We start from the raw sequence: 21,310 nt of genomic DNA on the forward strand, positions 1-21,310 counted from the left end.
TTGTTGTATTTAGACAGAATAAAGAATTAGAACGTCACAAAAAAATCCAACTAATTTGTTTCTTGACTTGGTTTTCTATTGAGGTTCCCATGTTATCATTCACGCTCAGTTGTTTTGTAATTTTCAAGCGAATTAGGTAGGAAGAATGTTGAACTTTTTGTCTTACTACGAATCGATACCGCCGAATTTTTTCTTCTAAAATTCGTTATTTTTCTTTAATTTTGTCTTGGCCCGGTCTTATTGACTGTTTGATCAATATCAATTAAGTTGACCGAAGAAAAAAAATGGATGTCCTATTTTGGGGTTTGGCAAGTCAATACACAACAGCTAACTTTTTCAAAAACTAATTTAAAAAACTTTTTCCACAAAATACGTTTTTCCAAAAAAAGTAAAGAACTCCATTAAACCAAAAACGAACAAAAATACAATCAAATAATCTACCAAGCATACAACTACCACAAATCAATATCAGTAAACAAATGAAACCCAAAACATACATAATTGAAAATAAATAAAAGTCAAACTCAAAAAGAGCAGAAATTAATATGAGTGTGGTTCTAAGCCCCTATGCTTTCTAAAAGCCAGAATATAATTTGTACTCCTGATAAAATTCAAATGAATTTACTGAAAAAATGTGCATTGTCAGTTTAAAATACATATGCTCATATTTATTCCTTAAAATCCTAATTAATTTTATTTCTTAAAGTTATAAAAATGAAGAAATTTAAAAGAATTTTTTCAGTTAAGTACTGAAATTCTGAATATTCTGGCTTTTAGAAAGCAAAGGGGTTTTCATTTACCTCCCCTTCGTCCCTTTTTCATGCCCTGTAAGTTTCAAGCCAAAAAGAGGAGAATGATACACTAGTTTTTATGTACAAGTATTGTTATGGGTGCCTTCCAGTCTATTTACAGGAATATTTCGGGAAAGATTCAATATCCATTGTCACGAAACTCGGACAAGTGGAGATATTGAGATTCCTCGCCTAGTTTCTAGTAGGACTGCTTTATAAGTTATTTATAGAGGGGCTAAGCTGTGGAATAAGCTTGTCCCAAGTACCAAGGAATTGCCCATTAGTCAATTTAAGTTTGAGCTACGTGTGGGGCTGCTTGGTAAGTATACCTTCGAAACAGATTGAGATTGATGGAATTAAATTTGACAGTTGTTTTTTTTTATTGCTTCGGGATCATGATATTATATTGTTTTATTGTGTATGATTTATTCATATATGTGTATTTTTCGGTACACGGTTTCACCCTTCTGCTTATTATAGGTTATACTTGTTTGTTTTTTTTGTCTATATTTTTTCTTCTATTGTTTGTTAATAGCGACCCTCGCAAGCGACACTTTTGGTGTGCTACCGATTGATTTTGTCTTTTTTTTTTTTTTTTTTTACTAAATTGCTATTACTACTATATGCTGATTAAAGGGGGCCTCCATTGGTCCTGTCTGTATGCCCTGTAAGTTTAAGGCAACTGGGAAAGGTTTTTTGGGCAGTTTTAGGCGCTTAATATTGATACAACCACACTTATGTCCACACAAGTTATGTCTTTACTAGGGTTTAGTTGGCGCTGTTTCACAAACACAGTAAGTTTCAAGACTATTTGAGATTGAACAAATTTTGGGGTTCATGAATTGACACAGCCAAAAATTAGTCTCAGTCTGTGTAACAGTAATAATATTATTTTTTGTCTTTTTTTTTTTTTTTTTTTAATTTCCATAATTTTTTTTATTTTCGTAAAGACGATTCAATCAAGTTTTTATTCCCGAGTTCTTTGAAACAAACTGTACGGATGCAAGTGACCTCGAAACCTGGAAGCTGAAATCCTATTCGACCTGAGGCCTGGAATCCTATTTTTTTTTTTTCGGAAAGTTCTGCATTTTTCTAAGGAGCAACATTAAAATTTACGAAACTAAGGAGCATGAAACTAAGGAGCAACATTAAAATTTAAAACGAACAGAAATTATTACGCATATGAGGAGGGTTACTCCTCCTCAAAACCTGACTCTTTACGGTAAAGTTTGAATTGTGTCCCAATTCTTTAAGAACGACTCCCGAAATACTGTTCGTTAAATTAGAACAATAAGAACCTTTTTTTAGTACTAAAAAATGTTAGCGTGAAGAGCGAGGTTTTGAGGAGTAGCAACCCTTCTTATATACGTAATAATTTCTGTTCGTCATAAGTTTTAATGTTGCTCCTTACTTTCAGTTGAAAAAAACATTTTTTTATATTTAATTTCTATACAAAACTGTTACTTACTTTGTTGGCTGGCATGATTTTTTGGCGCTTTTCTTATCATCTTTGGCTTCATAGCGCAAAAAAAAATGTATTTTGAAAAAGAATATCAGTAACTTTGTATATAATTTAGGGCTATATCTTGACTCCTAGGAGGGAGGATGTGCACGGCCTCAAAAGAGGCCGTGCACAATCGTGCTAAAAACTAAAGCTCCCCCTAAAAAACAAATCAGGGGCTTGTTTAAGATTTTAGAGTCAATTAGAGTTATACAACTTACTGGCATTATCTCCCGATCAAGCATTCAGTCAACATACTCATAATACAATCGACGAATAAATCACCCTACGGGGTGAATCTATTAGCGAGCGGGTCACAAATGGACGCGTTTCAAATTCGCATGGTGTCTTCAATGTTAAGAATTTACCGCTTTTAACTATTTTCCACAAATTTCAGATTTCTTTCTAAACCTTAAAAAAGAAGCAAACTTCAAACTATCTTTCGGTTCATCGACAGAACTTAATCTCAGCAATGTGACAGCAGAACTTTCGTATTACGTCGTAAATCTAAAACCATAGGTTTGCAGAAAATAATGAGAAACTAAAAACTTGCACAAGAAAGATGCACCTTAAATTTTCTTAGGTGAGACCGAGTTAACAAATTAACCAAGATCCTGACATAAACTATGAATAATTATCAAAATTTTTATTTATCATCTGAAAATATCCAAAACCCATTAATACCAAGTGCCTTTCATTCTTCTTTTCTCAATTAGAGGTGCTTGTGGACAAAAGGGCTACAAGACCAGATGAGAGCCCAATACTAAAAATGTAGTTGACTGAAGGGTTAAAGGATCTCAACAGAACGAAACTGAAAATAATAACTAGCGAAAGGAATAAAGCGTTGTTGTAGAATATGGAAAATGTGGTTGCCTCATAATCAGCTACTTCATTTTTCTTCCAAAGAATCCTAAAAAAAAAGATAATACATAAATCACAGGAACAATGGCTTTTAATGCTCTACAATTAATACACACTGTACATTTGACTTACAAAGACAGCTCTATCAAATGTAAAAGTCCAATTTCTTAATATGAAATGGCTGGTTTAAAAGTACTTCTCTACAATAGGTCTAGTTAGTAATCAAAATCGAAGCTATCCACTTTATCGAACATCCGTTCGACAAAGCCCAATTCACTGAAACTTTTAAGGCTTCTAAGAATTAGATACACTGGGCAGCCAGTTAGGAACAGTCTCCTTGCATACACGTCTGTAAGTCATTTGAGTTTAAACAACACTCTACAAAATACCCAACTCTTATGTGATCAGTTCCGGATTATTACTTTCCTTTAAAGTGAAAGGATGGATGGAATGAGCCATTTCCACCGACACATCAGCCATTTAGCCACCGAAGCAATTGTTCCAAACTGTTCTCTTTTACATCGCCATCACTTATTATTGAAAAAGAGAGGTCTCATTTATAGGAATGTTTCCAATAACAGATGCATTACCAGAGACTGTATGGCCTTCTAACTAGCAAGTTATACTCTATAATTTTCCAGTAACCAAAGAAAACAGCCTTTGTTATTACAGTGACCCAATTTGCTCTTTTTCTTATTTTTTTTTTTTTTTTTTTACCAAAGCAAGGAGTCCCTAGGTGCCAACTGTCACGATATTAGGAAAAATATTGAAGTTTCTAGTGAAAGTTGTCGACAGGATTTAAATGCAAAAAAGTGAGAAGTACATGTAAACCAATCATGAAGGAGAGAAAATTCCTGTTCCCCAGTCTCTGTACAGGTACGACATTGTCAATTTATATAGCAAAAATGGAGGTATGAAAAAGAGTTAAAGTGTATATGAAGGGACGGTTTTGCAGATGGATTTAAAGAGACAGAGATTTAAAAAGAAGTTGGAAAACCCACGATCTATGCACAGTACATATGAATCAACTAATGAAAAGTAATAATAACAGTTTACAAATCTGTTCTTCATGTTTCAAGGGACGCCATGAAAAATAATCTGAATTCACTCAAATAAAGTCACCTAACTTGTGATTTTCAAACTTAAATATGGTGAGACATGTTGAGTCTTCTTCATTTTGTCATGCTGTTGAAAAGAAAGTTAACAAAATTTAACCCGATTTCAGCAAAAATAGAATTAGGTCTAATAGTTGGAAAGGTGACAATATACTAGTGAATTCTATAAAATATTTTCCAACGACTAACCCTGAAAAAAAAAAAACACACTGCGCATGAATAGTTTCAAAATTGAGGCTGTAAAACAGATCTAGTGCCACTATTTTGCGCCCAAGATCATAGATTTTAGGGACAAACTATATCTCAACACTTACTTCAATTTAAAATAGTGACGAAGACAACATGGCTTTCGATCATACAAAATTAAAAAAGGTAACATCTTATCTACTATTTTTAGAAGCAATTTAACTATTACGAGTCTTCTTAGTTCTGTTAAGAATGAAATCCATGCTACTCATTAAATATGGGTATATCAACTTCGGAGTAGTTACAAAAATTACTACGGAGATAGAATACATGTTTAAGAAAATATTTACAGCAACTAAAGAAAGCACACTGAAAACAATAATTTCTAATAGTATTTAAATACCCTTTGATTCAGCCATAAGCAACGGCATTTTTAATAACCCCAACCATTCCGTATTATTTGATGAAACAATTTTGATTAGTAATAGAATCAAACAAATTGTCCGTGAAACAATTGAAATTCAATAAAGTTTCAAAAATACAACAGCCCAAAATAGATACTTGGGTGGGTACAGACAGCTTGCGTGGACACAGCTATTCAAGACGCTTGAGTATCTCTTCAATGTTAAAGAAAGTTTGTTTACAGCAACTGGATTATTTAAGGACTTAGATTGTTATTCAACTTATTCAGGAGACCACAGTCTATCATTTAATAAATTTTTTTCTTTTTTTCTTATTTTGTCTATATTTTAAATATTTTTGGATCGGAAAATTCTCTTGGTTTTGTTCAAAAAAACTATATATACAAGTTTAATAATATGAGTTTAATATGAGCTCATGAAGATTTTTAAGCCAAACAATTCGTTAACACAGTCTATGTCAATTTTATTTTGTCAACTACTTTTTATTTTATTTTATAACCTCTTGCAATACAACATTGAGTTCCAGACCCCTCAAGGTTGATCGCCCTTAGCTTAATCAGAGGGAGTTTGAAAACAGGGTTGTTTAAATACTGGGTGAACGCTCCATTAACAGGGTTTGTGTCTAGTGGAACTTAACGCTCCATTAACAGGGTTTGTGTCTAGTGGAACTTGGATGAACTTGGCGTTGTTCAACACCAGTTACAATATGTCATGGAATTAAGAAAGTTGCATCAAAGAGTTTGAAATACTTTTTGAATTATGGGAAAAAGTGTAAGAAGAGTACCTGGTTTGTTTAATGAACGAAAAGGCAGGGAAAAATTTAAACAAATATAGATGAATCACGGAAGATCAAGGCTTCCGTTTTTGTGACTAATTTACTGTTCTGTAAACTAGTTTTAACAAGATAAGAAATCACCACAGAAAAAATAGCTACTATGATAATTTAAATTTAAAAAGGACAAAATCCTGAAGGAATGAACCTTGCAGGTTTTTCAGAACCAGAATTTTACAAAACAATCTTGTGTAGGCCTAGTAGTTCTGAGGTGGAATCAGTACCAGATCTTGTTTTTTTTTCTGTGCCAGGGGAAATGTGCAATTTGAGCTAAATTGAAGAGCCAGAAGGATCAATGTATTCTTATTACAGCTCTCCTTTCTCGTTCTTTTTCTTTCAAAGACATCCGATCAAAATTTAAAGATAACCATTCTGTACAAAATAATCCAAAGGCCAAATAGTCATGCCTCATGGGTTGGCATAACCTTACAATGACCCCGGGGCAAGGGCTGTAAGGTTTGGATGTCGTCGATTGTATACATATAGCTTTGGCTTGTATCTTTGTGTTGGGATTATATAAAAAAAATTCCTAAAAAAGAAGTTTTTCAAAGAAAAGTAAGGAGCCATATTAAATTTAAGACCAGCAAAAATAAAGTCCTATACTAATTCAACGTCAAAACAAACAGTAATTAAAATAAATGATTGTATTAAACATAAAGATACTAATGCATATTATTAAACAAATCTCAAAACGATTAAAAATCAAATGTAATATTCAAGTCAAACTTAAAACAAACACAAATTTTTACCCACCCCCTTCCCCATCCCTTGACCGTAAAAGTTCTGGAGCCTATTGCGTTATTTTTGTATTATTAAAAACTATATGTATTTTTGAACAGTGTGGTTTAGTTTTTCAAAAGATTGATGACCAATGAAAGAGAAATCACTATAATAATCAAGATGACTGGAAAGAACTAAGGGAAATAAATTCAATACTTAAAACATGATACTGATTCCTAGAAACCTGAACACTTCAAGATAAAAATATGTCTTCAAGTTATAACTCTGTTCATTGTTTTCAAGATAAAACACTGTGCAGTAATACAACACTGTATTTTTTGATTTTCAATATTATGAATATAAAACAAAATGCTTGTAATATATTTTGTTGTTGGTAAAGCACAAATGATGCAATATGCTTTTGGCCTTTTACGGCTAGTAATTTTTTGTTTGTTTTAAGTTTGACTTATATATTCAGTTTAATTTTTGCACATTTTCAGATTTATTTGTTCATCTAAATCAGTATCTATTATCTTTCTGCTTCATATAATCATATATTTTAACTTATGTTCGTTTGGGGTTTCATGTATTTTTTAATCGTAAGTTCTGGTCGTTTTCAGTTTGAATTATTGTAAGTTTTTATTTCTTCCTAATCAAAAGCTGTGACTGCTAACAGCACTGCAGGGTGACCTTGAGGAGTAGCACCCCTTGAGGAAAGTATAGCCAAGTAAACGACACAGCATTTGTATTGGATTCTGACTAATGGATAATTCTTCTGGTTTTGGTCTATTTCGGTGGACTTTTGGGGCTGTAAAACCTCTTCCTCGCTAAGTTATTTTTTATGGGTAGCCTCTCCGTAGTACTTTTATATTTATAGGCAAGAATACATAACGAACTGGAGGTACTAGGCTTGAGATTGTAGGTGCAGGATTTCAATTCTTGTTGAAAGAAGAGCATTGCTAAGTACCAAATCCATGTAGTGATCAAGATGGGCCCGGGATGACACAGAACCTTCATTCAACTGGAGGTCCCAGAGCCTTCGTGCTGTCCGGTTCTAGGCTGGCTAAACCTTTTCGTGCAGACTTGAGAAGATATATAAGTCTCCGTCCTGCACTGGTTCTGCAAACATTGCTTTTACAGATATCATAACAATTTTAATGATTTAAAAAATCTAAAATTACAACTTGGAATCTTACTACGTTAAAAAACAATTATAGTATCGATATCTTGACTGATGAATTCAGACGCTTCGAACTGGACTTATTAGGAGTTTCAGAAACATCATAACCCAGGTATAGGACATGAAATTAGGTGATATACAAATTATTTACTCAGGCAAGAAGGATGGGGTGTATATATAGGGAGTAGGGCTCATGATGAATATAGAAGCTACTAAGTATTGTTTAGGTTGGAAAGGTATCGATAATGGAATGCAAGAGGCTAATTCTATGACTAAAAACTGCAGGGTATCAGTCATAGTGGTATAAGCCCTGTAGAACCAACTATAGGAGATAGTAGTGACTCGGAGACTACTCACACTACTTACAGCTACAGGAAGAAAAAGACGGTCCGAAGTAGAAATTTGGTATATTATTAGAAAATTTTAATGACCTGATTGGTAAAAATAAGGATAGATGGTATCCTAGCCAAAGTAAGTTTGGTGTTGGAAAAGAAACCAGTAATACTTACAGACTCCTGCAATTCAGCAGGTATAACCATCTAGTTATAACCAATACAGCACTTGGTCATAAAAAGGCCCATAAGTTAACCTGGTATTCACATAATGGCAAGAAAGCTGACCTTATTAAGTATGTTATCATAGACCAAAGACTAGAAGGATCAATACAAGATATTAGGGAATATAGGAGTGCTGTTATTGATAAAACAGGAAAGATCACCATCTAGTAGTGACTAGGGTCAAGCTACAGCTGAAACGTAGGAAGGGTAACTACCTTCGATGATACTATGACGTTGATACACTCCAGGATGGAAATCTGACATAAAACTTTCCAGGAACAGTTGGATACTAAAGTAGAGATTTTGAAATTTGACAATGTAAAAAATGAATGAAATAATTTTAGGAAAATAGTTTTTTAAAGTCACTGATGGTGTCTCAAGGAAGAAAGTATGAAACGCAACTAGGAATATTAGTGAAAATGCTTTACGTTTAAAAGATAGGAGGGGCTTTTACAAGAATTATTTGAGTGATGGATGGTATGAAAATCAGAGAATGTAAAGAAAGTGGAGAAAGCATTAAAATGTGATTTAAAGAAGTGAGAAGAGGAGGCCATGGATAAAATTGTTGAAGATCTAGAAGATGCAGTCAGACAGCATAATAGTAAAATATTGTACTGGCAATGCTAATAAATTAAGAGGGAGTATTTAATCTGGACTTGTCCCACTTAAAGATAGGAACGGGACCACAATTAGTGATACATAGTGTCTTTTGATTAAGCCCAAAATTCCCTGAAAATTTCAACTTAATATCCTTAGACATTCCTAATATATACGAGATACACTCTTTAGTTGACCTGGATGAACATAGTTTCTATTGATTTAGTTCAACATTCCCCTTAATATGCGCAAGTAGTTTCAACTTAATGAACTAACATTCATAGTCGCAAGTAATGTCCATCACAAACAGTTAAAATGCAGCAAACAGTCACAACTAATTGTAGACACATGTGCATGCAGTCTCAGTCGCCAGTAGTCACAGGTACAAGCAGTCAGAGTCACAAGTTATCCCAATCACAAAAAGTTGCAGCCACAAGTAGTTGCAATCATAAGCAGCCAGAACCACAAGCACTCACAGTCGCAAGTATTTGCAATTGGAATCACAAGAAGTCAAGGGTATAGTGACTCTGTTAGAGGTAATAGTAGTAGTAGGAGATATTTCTGATACAGCCTTTCAACCACTTGCATGTATAGGCCTAGTGTGTTTTGAATTTAGTTCCAAAATCCCCCTTAATTATTCCCCGAAATTCTCACCATTTTAGCTTTAACCTTAATGGTAGTAGTAGCAGCGGTGATAGTAGTAGTATGCAAGTAGTGCCTTTAGATTAGTTCAATATGCCCCTCAAGATTCCCTGGAAGTTACAGCTTAATACTCAAAGGCATTCTTGAGATATTGCTGATACACCCTTTAGACGACCTGCATGCACATATTAATTTACAATTTAGGTCACAGTCCCCCTTAATATTCCTTGAAAGTTTCACCACCCTTTATATGTAATAGCAGCAGTAGTAGTACGGGGATTATTAGTCGTAGTAGTAGTGTGCATTAGAATGCCTTTTGTTTGGTTCGACATCTTTCTTAACATGTCCTGAAACTTTCAACTTAATGCCCTAAGTCGTTCATGAGTTATTGCTGAAAAGTCCTTTTGTCAACGTCCATGCAGATGGTCTCAACATTCCCCCAAAGCTTCAACTTTATTACCCTTAGTTTTTTTTTTAGAGATTGAGTCAAGCAATAAAAAATCCTTTATGAAAACAATTGGCAAATGGTATAACACACCCCTTTCCCCAAAGGCTGTAGGGGTTCTTGCCATCTCCTGAGGCAGATCTATTGGCAATTTCAACTATGCTGAACAAAAAAATTTCTCAAACTTTGATCGAATGTCTTTGGAGAGAAGGTAGCAAAAAGGGGTTGGCTCCCCTTCAATCCCTTTTAACTCTTAAGAAGGGCAATAGAAGTTTTACTTTCCAATCAAATGAGCCCCTCCCACTTTTCTACGGCGACTCCTTCCATACGAATCGGAAGTATTTTCGTAGTGGAAAATGATTTAAAAAAAAAAAAAAAAAAAAAAAAACACCCCACTTCGCTCTTTACTTAGGCAACGCAATAGCACAGTTTATCTTTGATTTTTGTAAATCAATCTAAATCCTCCTCCCCTTCCCAAAGGGTAATCTGTGAAGTTATCCCCCTAAAAGAAACTATCCATTTTCTTTTTTAGAGTAATGTCCATACACTTTTGATTTGGAATATCAAATACTAATATTGTACCTTTCTTCTTTCTCTTTTTTGCTCATCTTTTTATCATCACTCAGTTTCCTATTCATTTCCTTGGTAACAGCTTCTTGTCTTTGAACTGCTATCTAAAGATAAAGAAAGAAACTAAGTTTAAATAATTTAAAAAAAAAACACCTTTTAATAAATAAGACTTACACTACAGACTAAATACAGTTAATTTTGTCCAGCAAAATAAATGTAGTCAAAATGTCTTAACAAAATCACTTAAAAATCTTGCCAAGACATTTATATCTCCTCTTAGTCACGGAAGCCATACTGATGCGTGGTAAAATTTGTGTCCTTAAAAAAAAACTTGAAAACCCTTAAAATGCACATAAAGGTACACCAATTTGCACAGTTAAAAACGAAAGAATTGAATTTAACGGGAAAATGACGTTTATTTATAGTTCTTCTGAGGTACTTTATTGAGATCCTTCTGCTTAAATCATATCAAACAAACTTCTGATTTCTCAGTGGCACCCTATGACCTAAGTCAGCTGTTGAAAGTAACTGCCAGTATGCCATCTACCACTGCTTATTTAATGTATTAGATAGATATATTTTTTTCCATATATAAGTAAAATAATTACATAACAATCTACAAATCCCCACAAAGGCTCCATGGTCTGTAGGACTGTACAACTCAAATAGATGTATTAACGGATCCCCTCAGGGTAATCTGTTATCTTGACTAAGGTGGACTTTTGACAAGCTTAATTTATTTTGAATTCATGCTAAATTCGCTAATAGAAGGCCCTCATCTGTAAAGTTATTCATTTAATTCTAGTATATATATGATTCGCAGGATCTAGAAGGTTGATATTGCTGACATTAAAAGTGAAGGTCATCATCTAGATGTTTACATAATTGAACAATTAAAAATTTAGAGAAAACGAGTATAATAACTTAACTCAAAGCAGTGGACAAAAAAAAGAAGCAACAAACTTTAAATAATTAAGAAACCCGAATATTTCAGCTCCCCTCCCCCTGGAAGCCTTTGTCAACAGAAAAAAAATAATTAAAATAAATTAAACAAAACATATAAAGAAAATAAAAAACAATAAACCCATATTCTAATAGCTTCCAAATGTCACCATTCAAATAGCACAAATACGTGCAACAGAATGATAAATAAGGTTGTCTCTGGTACAGTTGAAGTTTGATATATCTTAATAACTCCCAATATCACTATGCAAATGCAAGAATATACACACAAAAAAAAGACAAATTAGGCTGTCTTTGGTACAGTATGAGTTTGGTAATGAAATCTATCAAACATAAAATAATGTAATTATTAAAAAAATTTATATATGCCCTAGGTTCAAGCAGTTAATTAAATACAGGCAAAACAGGTTATTTATTTAAAAAAAAAAACACTCTTACTTACAACCTATAATTGAATTTAAAAGATTAAGATATAATTAACTGTAGAGGACATCCAAGGTTATAAATTGACACAGGTTAAGAAAATTTATATATTATATACAGGCTTGACACTTGTTTAGGGACCATTATGCAACATGTTAATGTTTAAAATATTTGAAATTCTAACCTTCCCCCTAATTAAGTTATTGTAAATCGATTTAATCTATATTCCCTCCCATCTCTGTTGATACTAATCCCCCCATTGATAGTTTTTTTTTTAATTTCGATTATTTCTAAGAAATTTTGTAAAAGTACAACAGATGTGTCACTTATTTTTGCTTGATAAAAAAGTATACTGTAGTGTGAACGGTCATGATCTCGTAATGCTAAATCAAAAGTTTCCGGGTTTTTATCAAGCAGTTTGTGGTAACAAACTGTAAGTAAGGAGCAACCCGGCTCAATAGTAATCAAAACTCTAAAAAACGAAAATTTGATACCAATAGATACATCAAAAGAATAAGATTTTATGCTGATTTCAAATATATAAGTTTCATCAAGTTTAGTCTTACACATCAAAAGTTATTTTATACCTGAGAGTATTTGCCTTATTTCCAAAAAAAGGGGGAAACATCCCCGGAAAGTCATATAGCCTTAATGAAAATCACACCATCAGATTCAGCTTATCAGAGAACCCTACTGTAGATGTTTCAAGCTCCTATCTGCAAAAATGTGGAATTTTGTTGTTTTTTTTTGCCAGAAAAAAGATCACAGTTGTGTGTTTATTTGGTTTTTTTTTTCTCAGGAGTGATCATATTGACCAAGTGGTCCAAGCACAAACTTAAGCCAATTATAATGCAGCAGATGAAAGATACCTGTACAAAAGCATAATTGATTTTCTTGTGGATAATAATATTGTATGAAGAGTCCTGAAGAGAGCAAGAGTGAGTATGAAGAGCCATTTAGGTACCAGCCGGCCTACAGGCCTTAAATTGCTGGGAACAGGCAGCTTGAGTACTCGTACCTCCCACAAGCCATCCTATTCTATTGTTTCTTCTTTTCCTTCTGTTCTGTTATTGTGCTTGTTATATGAAAACCAAGAGTATTAAATTCCTTAATAATTGTAGCAAAAAAAGAAAACAAAGAAAGAAAAGAGAGAGAGAAAAAAACAAATATAATGATTGTGTTGATGTTGATGGCAAAAAAAAAGCCTCTTTGTTTATCTGATGCTTGTATTTATTTTTGATGCATTAATTGTGTATTCAGAAGAAACCTCCTAGAAGCCAAAAGGAGTCTATTATAGATTGCAGGTGCTGTTTTTTGAAAGTAGAAGATGAAGAAACAGACATATTGTATCATGATTTGAAGGAAGTCTTAGTTTTAGATATGCAGGGTCATATTTTCTCACAACTTTCTGTTGCTTGGTTTTGCTGTATTTACTGTATACACCCACAATCATTGAATATTTATTTACTTTTTAGCTATAAGAAGGATAAGGTATACTTTACTACAGTGTTGAAACTTAAAGACCTCTGTACCTAAACTGTTGCAGCTGCTGTTGTGATCCCTATAGATTTTTTAGTAGAGACCTAGATTGAATCAAATATAGACTAGACATCCTTTGTGTCACTGCATGGACTTGTATTCTTGTACTTTCTATTCTTGTCTTTGACTTGTATGTGGAAGTATTCTTCACCTTTTCTTTTCCAACCATGCCTTAGAAAATATAGGTTTGTAATTACAAGACCCTGATCTTTAGAGAAAGGGCCAATAAAAATCAGGGAATTTTGGTTTGTGTATGTGTAACATATGTTGACTGTTTAAATTATACAAAAGGAAAGTAGATACAAGTCACTTTTTTACCTTATCTTTGAGAATATACTGTGTGTTCTGGTTGGCAAATGAAATAAGGTATGTAGATACAACAGTCATAGTGACAAAGTAGAAAGATGAGTACAGTGGGTCCATCAAGTGAATCCTCCAAAACAACCCTAGAAAAAAAATTAATAGGGCTTATCAATTCTGCTATTTAAATAGTTTACAAACAATACTGAGGCAAAACTAGGGCTGGAAAAATGGCAACATGAGTTCCCTCTCCCAAATTTGATTAGAATGGCCCTTGGAACATTTGAAAGCAAAATACAGACTTGTAAACAGATTAAGATTAATTGCAGATTTCAGAAATGTAACATGCATGTGAGTTATAATACTGATAATATGTGAGTTATAATATACTGATAAACATGTGAGTTATAATAACTCATAATACTGATTAAAAGAATCAATTCAGGAAATTTTAAAGTAAAGAAGAGACATAAGTAGACAATTGTCAACAGAAAATAAGAAACTGAATTTCTTGTTTACACTAGAATTTCAGACAATTTATGATATGGTATTATTCAACTCAGTTTGGTAACACTTCTTGGCACAAATGAGTAAGTTTCAAAACAAATTTGATTTTAGAACCAGGGGAATGATAGTTGTTCTGTTTCATTATAATTCCAAATCTGGCAACAATACAAATTCATTAACTACTTATGTTTCAATATAATAGTAACTTAATTTGAACCCTTCATACAAATACAGTGTAAATGCTCAAAGGAGTTATAAAAACAAAAGAATAAAGAAATCTCAAAACACTACAAAACAAAATTAAACTGCAATAACTATGGAAGAGAGAAAAAATAACAAAATAAAAATCATAATTTTACTGCACAAGACTAGCCAACAAAAAAGTCATGGACTGTTCTATTTTGACTTTTGAAATGGGTAGACAACTCATCCATTTTCTTACTTATCTAAAATATATGGTATATCTGCAAGGTATAAGAGTTTCTGAACCATATGGCAATTCCCAATAAATATTTGCAATACAAAAAAAAATTTGAACAAATTTGGTTACATTTGGGTTTACTAAAGCAATTCCATAAAGGGGTTAAAAAAAAGGCATGTGGCACAAACATGGCGTTACAGAGACAACCAAGCATAATTTTGTCAACTTGAATTTTAGTTTGTACTAATATACCATAAGTTTTCTGTATTTTTTCTTTAAGTGCCACAGTAACTAGATTTTTAGTAGCTTTGATAGATACTCAAATGTAGCCCTTTGGACAACTGTCTTCCCGCAAACTTCAACAACATGATTTGGCAGTGTTTTGTTGTTCAAAACAACAAATTCAGTCTTAGACAGCTCTATTGTTAGCCCAATATCTCCAAGTACAGACAACACAGCATTAATAGCTTTCTGTAGAGATTCTAAATTATCACTTATCAAAAGTAGATCATCTGCATAAGATAGATGACTAGCATCAATTCCATCTCTATCAAAATTTCTTCTATTGATTTTGTTCCAGAATGTAATGCATTGTTAAATATCACCAGGCTGATTACTGAGCCTTGTTTAACACCTCTATATATCTCTATAGGTCCAGAAAGCTATCCTGCAGACCAAATTCTTACTTGAGATTTTCAATACCATTGCCACAGACAAAGGGATCAACTCCTAACCTTAGTACTGACAGGACTGCTTGCAAATGCAAGACTGAATCAAATGCCTTGGATATGTCTATTGTGCAGACAAATAATGGAGTTTTTCATTTCTTAAAGTTTCCATCAATTGAGATAAAAATTGCATGTGCATTCTGAACATCAAGACCAGAAACCAAACTAATTGTCACCCACATCCACTTGCACTATCACTATAGGGCACAGTATCTTCTCCAGTAACTTTGATAGAACTGAACAAATAGTGATGGGCCTACATTAATAACAATCTTTAGGATCTTTCCCCTTCTTATGTTTACAAGTAACAAACCCCTGACACAAAACTTGTGGGACAGACTGTTGCAATACTATTGCTTGGAACAATAAAGCTATGTGACTAAACAGTCTAGGGGTACCATAACTCAGATGTTTTAGCTGAATACCATCTGCCCCAGGTGATTTTCCAAGAGAAAGACAACAAACAAAAGATTCAACATGATGGGGTAATAGTAAGCCAGTTACTGTATTGGTTTAGTTGAACAAAATGTTGCATATACCTCAGAAATCAATTGGCATTCCTTAAGCTTTAAGGTTAAGTAAAATGTTCTAATTTAAAATGTCAAATAGTTTTTTTTATTTAGTTTACATTTTCTGAGTTTGTTGGTACAAAGAAGAAAAAACATTTTTTTTTCATCATGATATATATATATATATATATATATATATATATATATATATATATATATATATATATATATATATATATATATATATATATATATATATATATATATATATATATATATATATATATATATATATATATATATATATATATATATATATATATATATATATATATATATATATATATATAAACATAGATTTGAGTACATTTATCCATTTTCAAATAGTCTACAAATAAAAGTTAATCACAATCACTGCCATCTAACAAAACAATATTAATAGGCATATATTGATAAATTAGGTTAAGTTAGGGTAAAAACCTTTTTCGGGGAAACACCACTTTTCTTTGGCATTCCAGAAAAATAGAGATGGGTTTTTGGACCACCCCTACTTTACTACAGCATGATTCAATGTGAGGGTAGTAACAAGAGCCCCAACTCCTTGGCAAAGTTATCACCAATAATTTGGCATAAATTAAAAATGTGGTCTCTGTTTTGACAAGCAATTGAAAAGAAAAAATTATATTTAATATTTCTGATTTATAAAATAAGTATCAAGCAACAAAGTTATATGTTTAGAATCAGAAGAAAATCAGCTTTCTGTTAATATGTAAATGAAATTGAAAAACTAAAAGGATATACACCTCAAAAAAGGCTTATAAGCTCTTCCAAAAAGAGGTCCCTGTAGGTAAGTGAATAAGTTAACAATTTTAAGTGTTTATTTTAGGATTATTTCAATAAAGCTATGTAGATGTATGGCATAGATTTTTAGCTATTCATTGATATATGATTATTTTCAATTCCCTTTTGGTAACAAGGTGTGAGGGTTTTAGTTTAACATAATTTTGCTCAATTGGATACTGTTTTTTTTAACCTGTTAGGTATTGATGCATAGCTTAGATTTTTAGCTTTTCTCTGATATGTACAATTTTTCCCAATTCCTCTTTGTTAACAAGATGTAAGGGTTTTAGTTTTACATAACTTTGCTCATTTGGATACTGCTTTTTACCCTAGGTCAGAAATGTGGACTGCTCAATTTTTAGGCTAACCAAGGAGGTGGACCTATCATAGATATTTCAACTTATTTTGCTTTTAAGTGGTTAATAGCAGTTCAACTACTGGGTATCTTGGCAAACTGATAGGATATGGCCTTGTGTAGTGACATGGTCATCCAAAGGTAGGCTACTTTGTGTCTAGTTGGCCCCAAAACACCATTAGTGCTTGTTGAAGGGCTGACAGGGTTAATTGAGACCCAGACTGGGTAAATTTTTACAAAATCATATTATTGACTCACAAATAAAGTGAATATACCACTCAATGCTCTTTCCAAATATAATAGGCTAATCGTTTTTGTTGGAAATGAATTTGGTAAATTTTCACCAAATCATATTAGGCTATTGACTTACAAATAAAGTGAATATACCACTCGATTCCTTTTTTTATGCTCTTTCCAAATATAATTACCATTTTGTCGGAATTGAATTTCATCCCCACCCATATATACTAATTCAAGGTATGTATTTACAAATTAGGGGGGTGCAGATAAAGTTTAAACTTATCTCCCATTTACATCAGAAATAAAATTTACCCTTATCCCCCTTATGTACCAATATATACCTTGAATTGGTATATACAGGGGTGGGGGTAAAATTTATTTATGACAAAAATGATTATTATATTTGGAAAGAGCATAAAAAAGGCATTGAGTGGTATAGGCCTATTCACTTTATTCTTAAGTCAATAATATGATTTGCTAAAAATTTACCATGCATTCTATCCCACCCCTAAATACCAATTCAGGGAATGGTCAGTATCTACGAAATCATATTATTGAGTTAGGAATAAAGTGAATACACCCTTCAATGCCTTTTTTTATGCTGATTATGAATATAATAAGCATTTCTATTGGAAATGAATTTCAGCCCCCCCCCCTATTTAGGCTACACCTAACCTAACCTTGAATTGGTATATATAGGGGGGGCAGAAATTAATTTCCAATAGGAATGCTTAGCCTATTATATTTGTAATCAGCATAAAAAAAGGCATCGAATGGTGTATTCACTTTAGTCCTAACTCAATAATATGATTTGGTAGATATTGACCAAGGGAATAGGCCTATGCTATAGGGTATTTGCACATTAGGAGGGTGTGGTTAAGTTCAAACTTACCTCCCATTTACATCAGAAATAAAATTTGCCCCTGCCCCCCCCCCTAATGTGCAAATATATACCATGCATTGGTATATTTAGGGGTGGGGGTAAAATTCATTTCCAACAAAAATTATTATTAGCCTATATTTGAAAAGAGAATAAAAAAAGGCATCAAGTGGTAGGCTATATTCACTTTATTTGTCAGTCAATAATATGATTTGGTAAAAATTTACCCCAGACTATCCTATCTTATGAAAACAAAAGTGAAACTCACATATAGGAAGGGCAGACACAATGAAGGCATTGGCATAAAATAGGACAGCAGACTTTGTTGAAACATTCCTACTAAAATCCCGAAGCAAAATCTCTTCTTCTTTTGTCAATCCCTTTTTAGCTGACATATTGGACTGTAGGCAAAAGGCGCAGTTTTATCAGTTTAAAACTAGAACTTAGGCTTGTTGCTATTGCTACTGCTAGATTAATGCTATTCGAAATACAATGTTGTTGAGTTGTCAAAATTAATGTATAGCCGGTAAATTCCCTTCTTCTAAAACATGTCCATGGTACAAAATTCTTGTGGTTTTCAAACTACACTTTGTTTTTGGCAATGTCAAAAAAGTAAATTTGTAACGAAAATATAATTTAACATGTATTAAAATAACTAAAAAAATATTTTCACGGTATTGAAAAAACACTGAGCATAGGAATCTACAAAAAGGTTGCCAATTAAGTAGTTGCCACCTTGCGCAAAAGAAGCCCGAAAAGGGATGATTTTGGTCTAAAAAGTGCGACAACCTTAACGTCTTGGTATTCTTGGTGATGAGGCTGAAATGCCTAAGAATTAAATTCTAAAGTCTATTAAAATTGGGAGTACATTTTTGCACTAGTGAATCAGTTACTGAAAGACCTTTTACAGTATCAAAAAGCATACGTTTCTACAGCAACCAGTCGCTGGTTTAATGGCCAAGAATCAAACAGTAAAATATAAAATTCCTGGAACAGCCTTTCATCCCTTAAACCTATAAATATAGTCATGATATTTAAATTCTGTCTCCCAAAGCTTTTCCTTTTTGCAACTTTAAATATCGCAATTCTAAACCCTGACGCCGCTCCGATTTATTGCCGTTGCGTTGTCGAAGAGAGGCACACTGTCGTCAATAAATATTCTGGTGGTCCGTTTGGTGTGCCACCAGTATCATTGGCTTGGTGGCACACCTCCCGTCATTCTATATTTAGTATTATGTTTTTGCAGTGGTCCTTTGATTTTAATATGCCAAGTAAGCTATCGCCCTAAATAACAATGAAGAAGTGTATTGATATTGATTTTTAACCATAAAATGGGAATAAGAGCTTACGGACAGAATAGACACTGGTATATTAAAGGAGGACCTGGGGCTGAGTCCCCTGAGAAATTTCCCAAGTTTACAAGCAACCTTGTAGCTTTGCCTATAGTTAAAAGCCATAAGGCTTCAATGTATTATTATGTATTATTTTTTTGCAAGAGACGCTTGATATGGAAAGGCGTGTCATACAAACTATGAATATGGCTCGTTTAGCTGAAATTCAGAATTTCTAAGGTCCTGTTAAAGAGTCAAAAGTGATCGGAGAGCAACTTCCCACCTCAAACTTTTTTTCTTCAAAAGCACCCGATCAAAGTTTTGAGATGGCCATTTTGTTAAAAAGAGTCTGAAAGCCAATTTAGCTCTACTACCCCCCAGCCCGAGCAAGTGCTGCTAGTTATTCAAGTTGTCCAATGTTAACATTTATGTTTTATGGAAAGGATTGCCGCATAAAATTTAGAGGAAGCTCATTTGATTAGAAATCAAAAGTTCTAGTTCCCTTTTTAAGAGTCTAAAGTGATTGGAGGACAACACTTTTAAGACAAAAAATATATTGATTTTATGGGATTGACGATCGTCTTTTTGCGTAATTTTTTCTGGCCTGTCATAAAACTAAACTGACAATGTCATAAATTAACAAAATATTTGTAACGGCTTGGATCTATGATAGTATAGAAAAAGCCACAACAGCTTTATTTGTTTCGAGTTTTGCACGCTGAAAACTGAGGGGATAATACCTTCAATCGCTATTTTGTTTTAAAACGTGGATGAAAACTTCAGCCCAGATCAATGATTCTAAGTTAAGAATATTTTTAAGAAGCCGTAAGTTAAAAGGATATTCTTGAACTCTTGCAACCATAGTCATATTTTGCTTTTCTTATTTTATTGCTCACTCTTCAACTTTGGTGAAACAAGATTGAAAAAAACACTAAGTCAAATCAATAAAAATGTAGTAAATTTGGTAAGCGAATAACTTATTTTAGGTCAGAAATAGATTTTTCTTTCTTAGTTTCGATTGGACGATTTTGCGAAATTACGAAAATACAAAAATAACGAATTTCGTATTTTACTATATCTGTTCTAGAAAATTTACTTAGACTTCGGAATTTTGTGCTGAATCTTTTTCCAAATTTTGAGGAGCCATTTTAGATTTAGATTTGGCTTAACTATATTTAATAACTAGACATGACATTATGCAACTTCTTTCACAGGATTTATAAATTTTACTGCTAAATTTTGGACCTTTTCTACCGGATTTTGTAAATAGTATCAAAGTCGAATGGAAATTTTTTTGACTCTCTGAAATTCAGCTGTTACTGCTTTTGTTTTCTCAGCCCCATTTAGTTTTTAAACATAATGAGTGAACTATACAACTATGGGGGGTTGACTTATGCAATAGCCCTGGAGATACGGTTACTAGATACAGATACAGAACAAAATGGCTATATTAAATTTTGATGGGAAGTATTTAGATAATTATGAGCTAAAGAAGAGGGCTGATTCTGCTCCAATCAATTTTGACTCTTAAAAAGGGTACTAGATCTTTGAATTTCAAGTCAGATTAGCTCCTTTAAAATATCAATAATATTACTAGCTATGATATAGCATTGCTGCCTATGATATTGCTTATGTGCTTTTTTAATAGTTGAATGCGTTTGGTTTTTTGGTTTAATTGAAACTTCTGGCTAACAGCTATAATATTGCCAAAAATTTTCGCCTTAATACTCTTAGGTTTATTAGTAGTAGTTGTAGTAGCACCAGTAGCTATAATAGTAGCAGTAGGACTATAGTTAATAGTTGTAGTCTTAGCTTTAGTAGCAGTAGTAGTAGTAGCAGTAATAATAATAGTAGC

General features: G+C 32.9%; 1 protein-coding gene across 1 annotated transcript; it reads right to left on the reverse strand.

Moving 5' to 3' along the window:
- Positions 1-2,923: 2,923 nt before the first annotated feature.
- LOC148956732 (translocon-associated protein subunit gamma) lies at positions 2,924-18,655 on the reverse strand. Its single transcript, XM_089087057.1, has 4 exons — positions 18,393-18,655; positions 13,663-13,790; positions 10,432-10,523; positions 2,924-3,202 (listed from the first exon to the last, which is right to left on the reverse strand). Exons 1-4 carry the CDS (start codon positions 18,517-18,519, stop codon positions 3,001-3,003), a joined length of 549 nt encoding a protein of 182 aa, XP_088943183.1. The 5' UTR covers positions 18,520-18,655; the 3' UTR covers positions 2,924-3,000.
- Positions 18,656-21,310: the final 2,655 nt, after the last annotated feature.

Source organism: Artemia sp. Qi Xiang Cuo, chromosome 1 (genome assembly GCF_049724085.1).
Source record: "Artemia sp. Qi Xiang Cuo chromosome 1, ASM4972408v1, whole genome shotgun sequence".
NCBI classification, from domain to species: Eukaryota; Metazoa; Arthropoda; class Branchiopoda; order Anostraca; family Artemiidae; genus Artemia; species Artemia sp. Qi Xiang Cuo.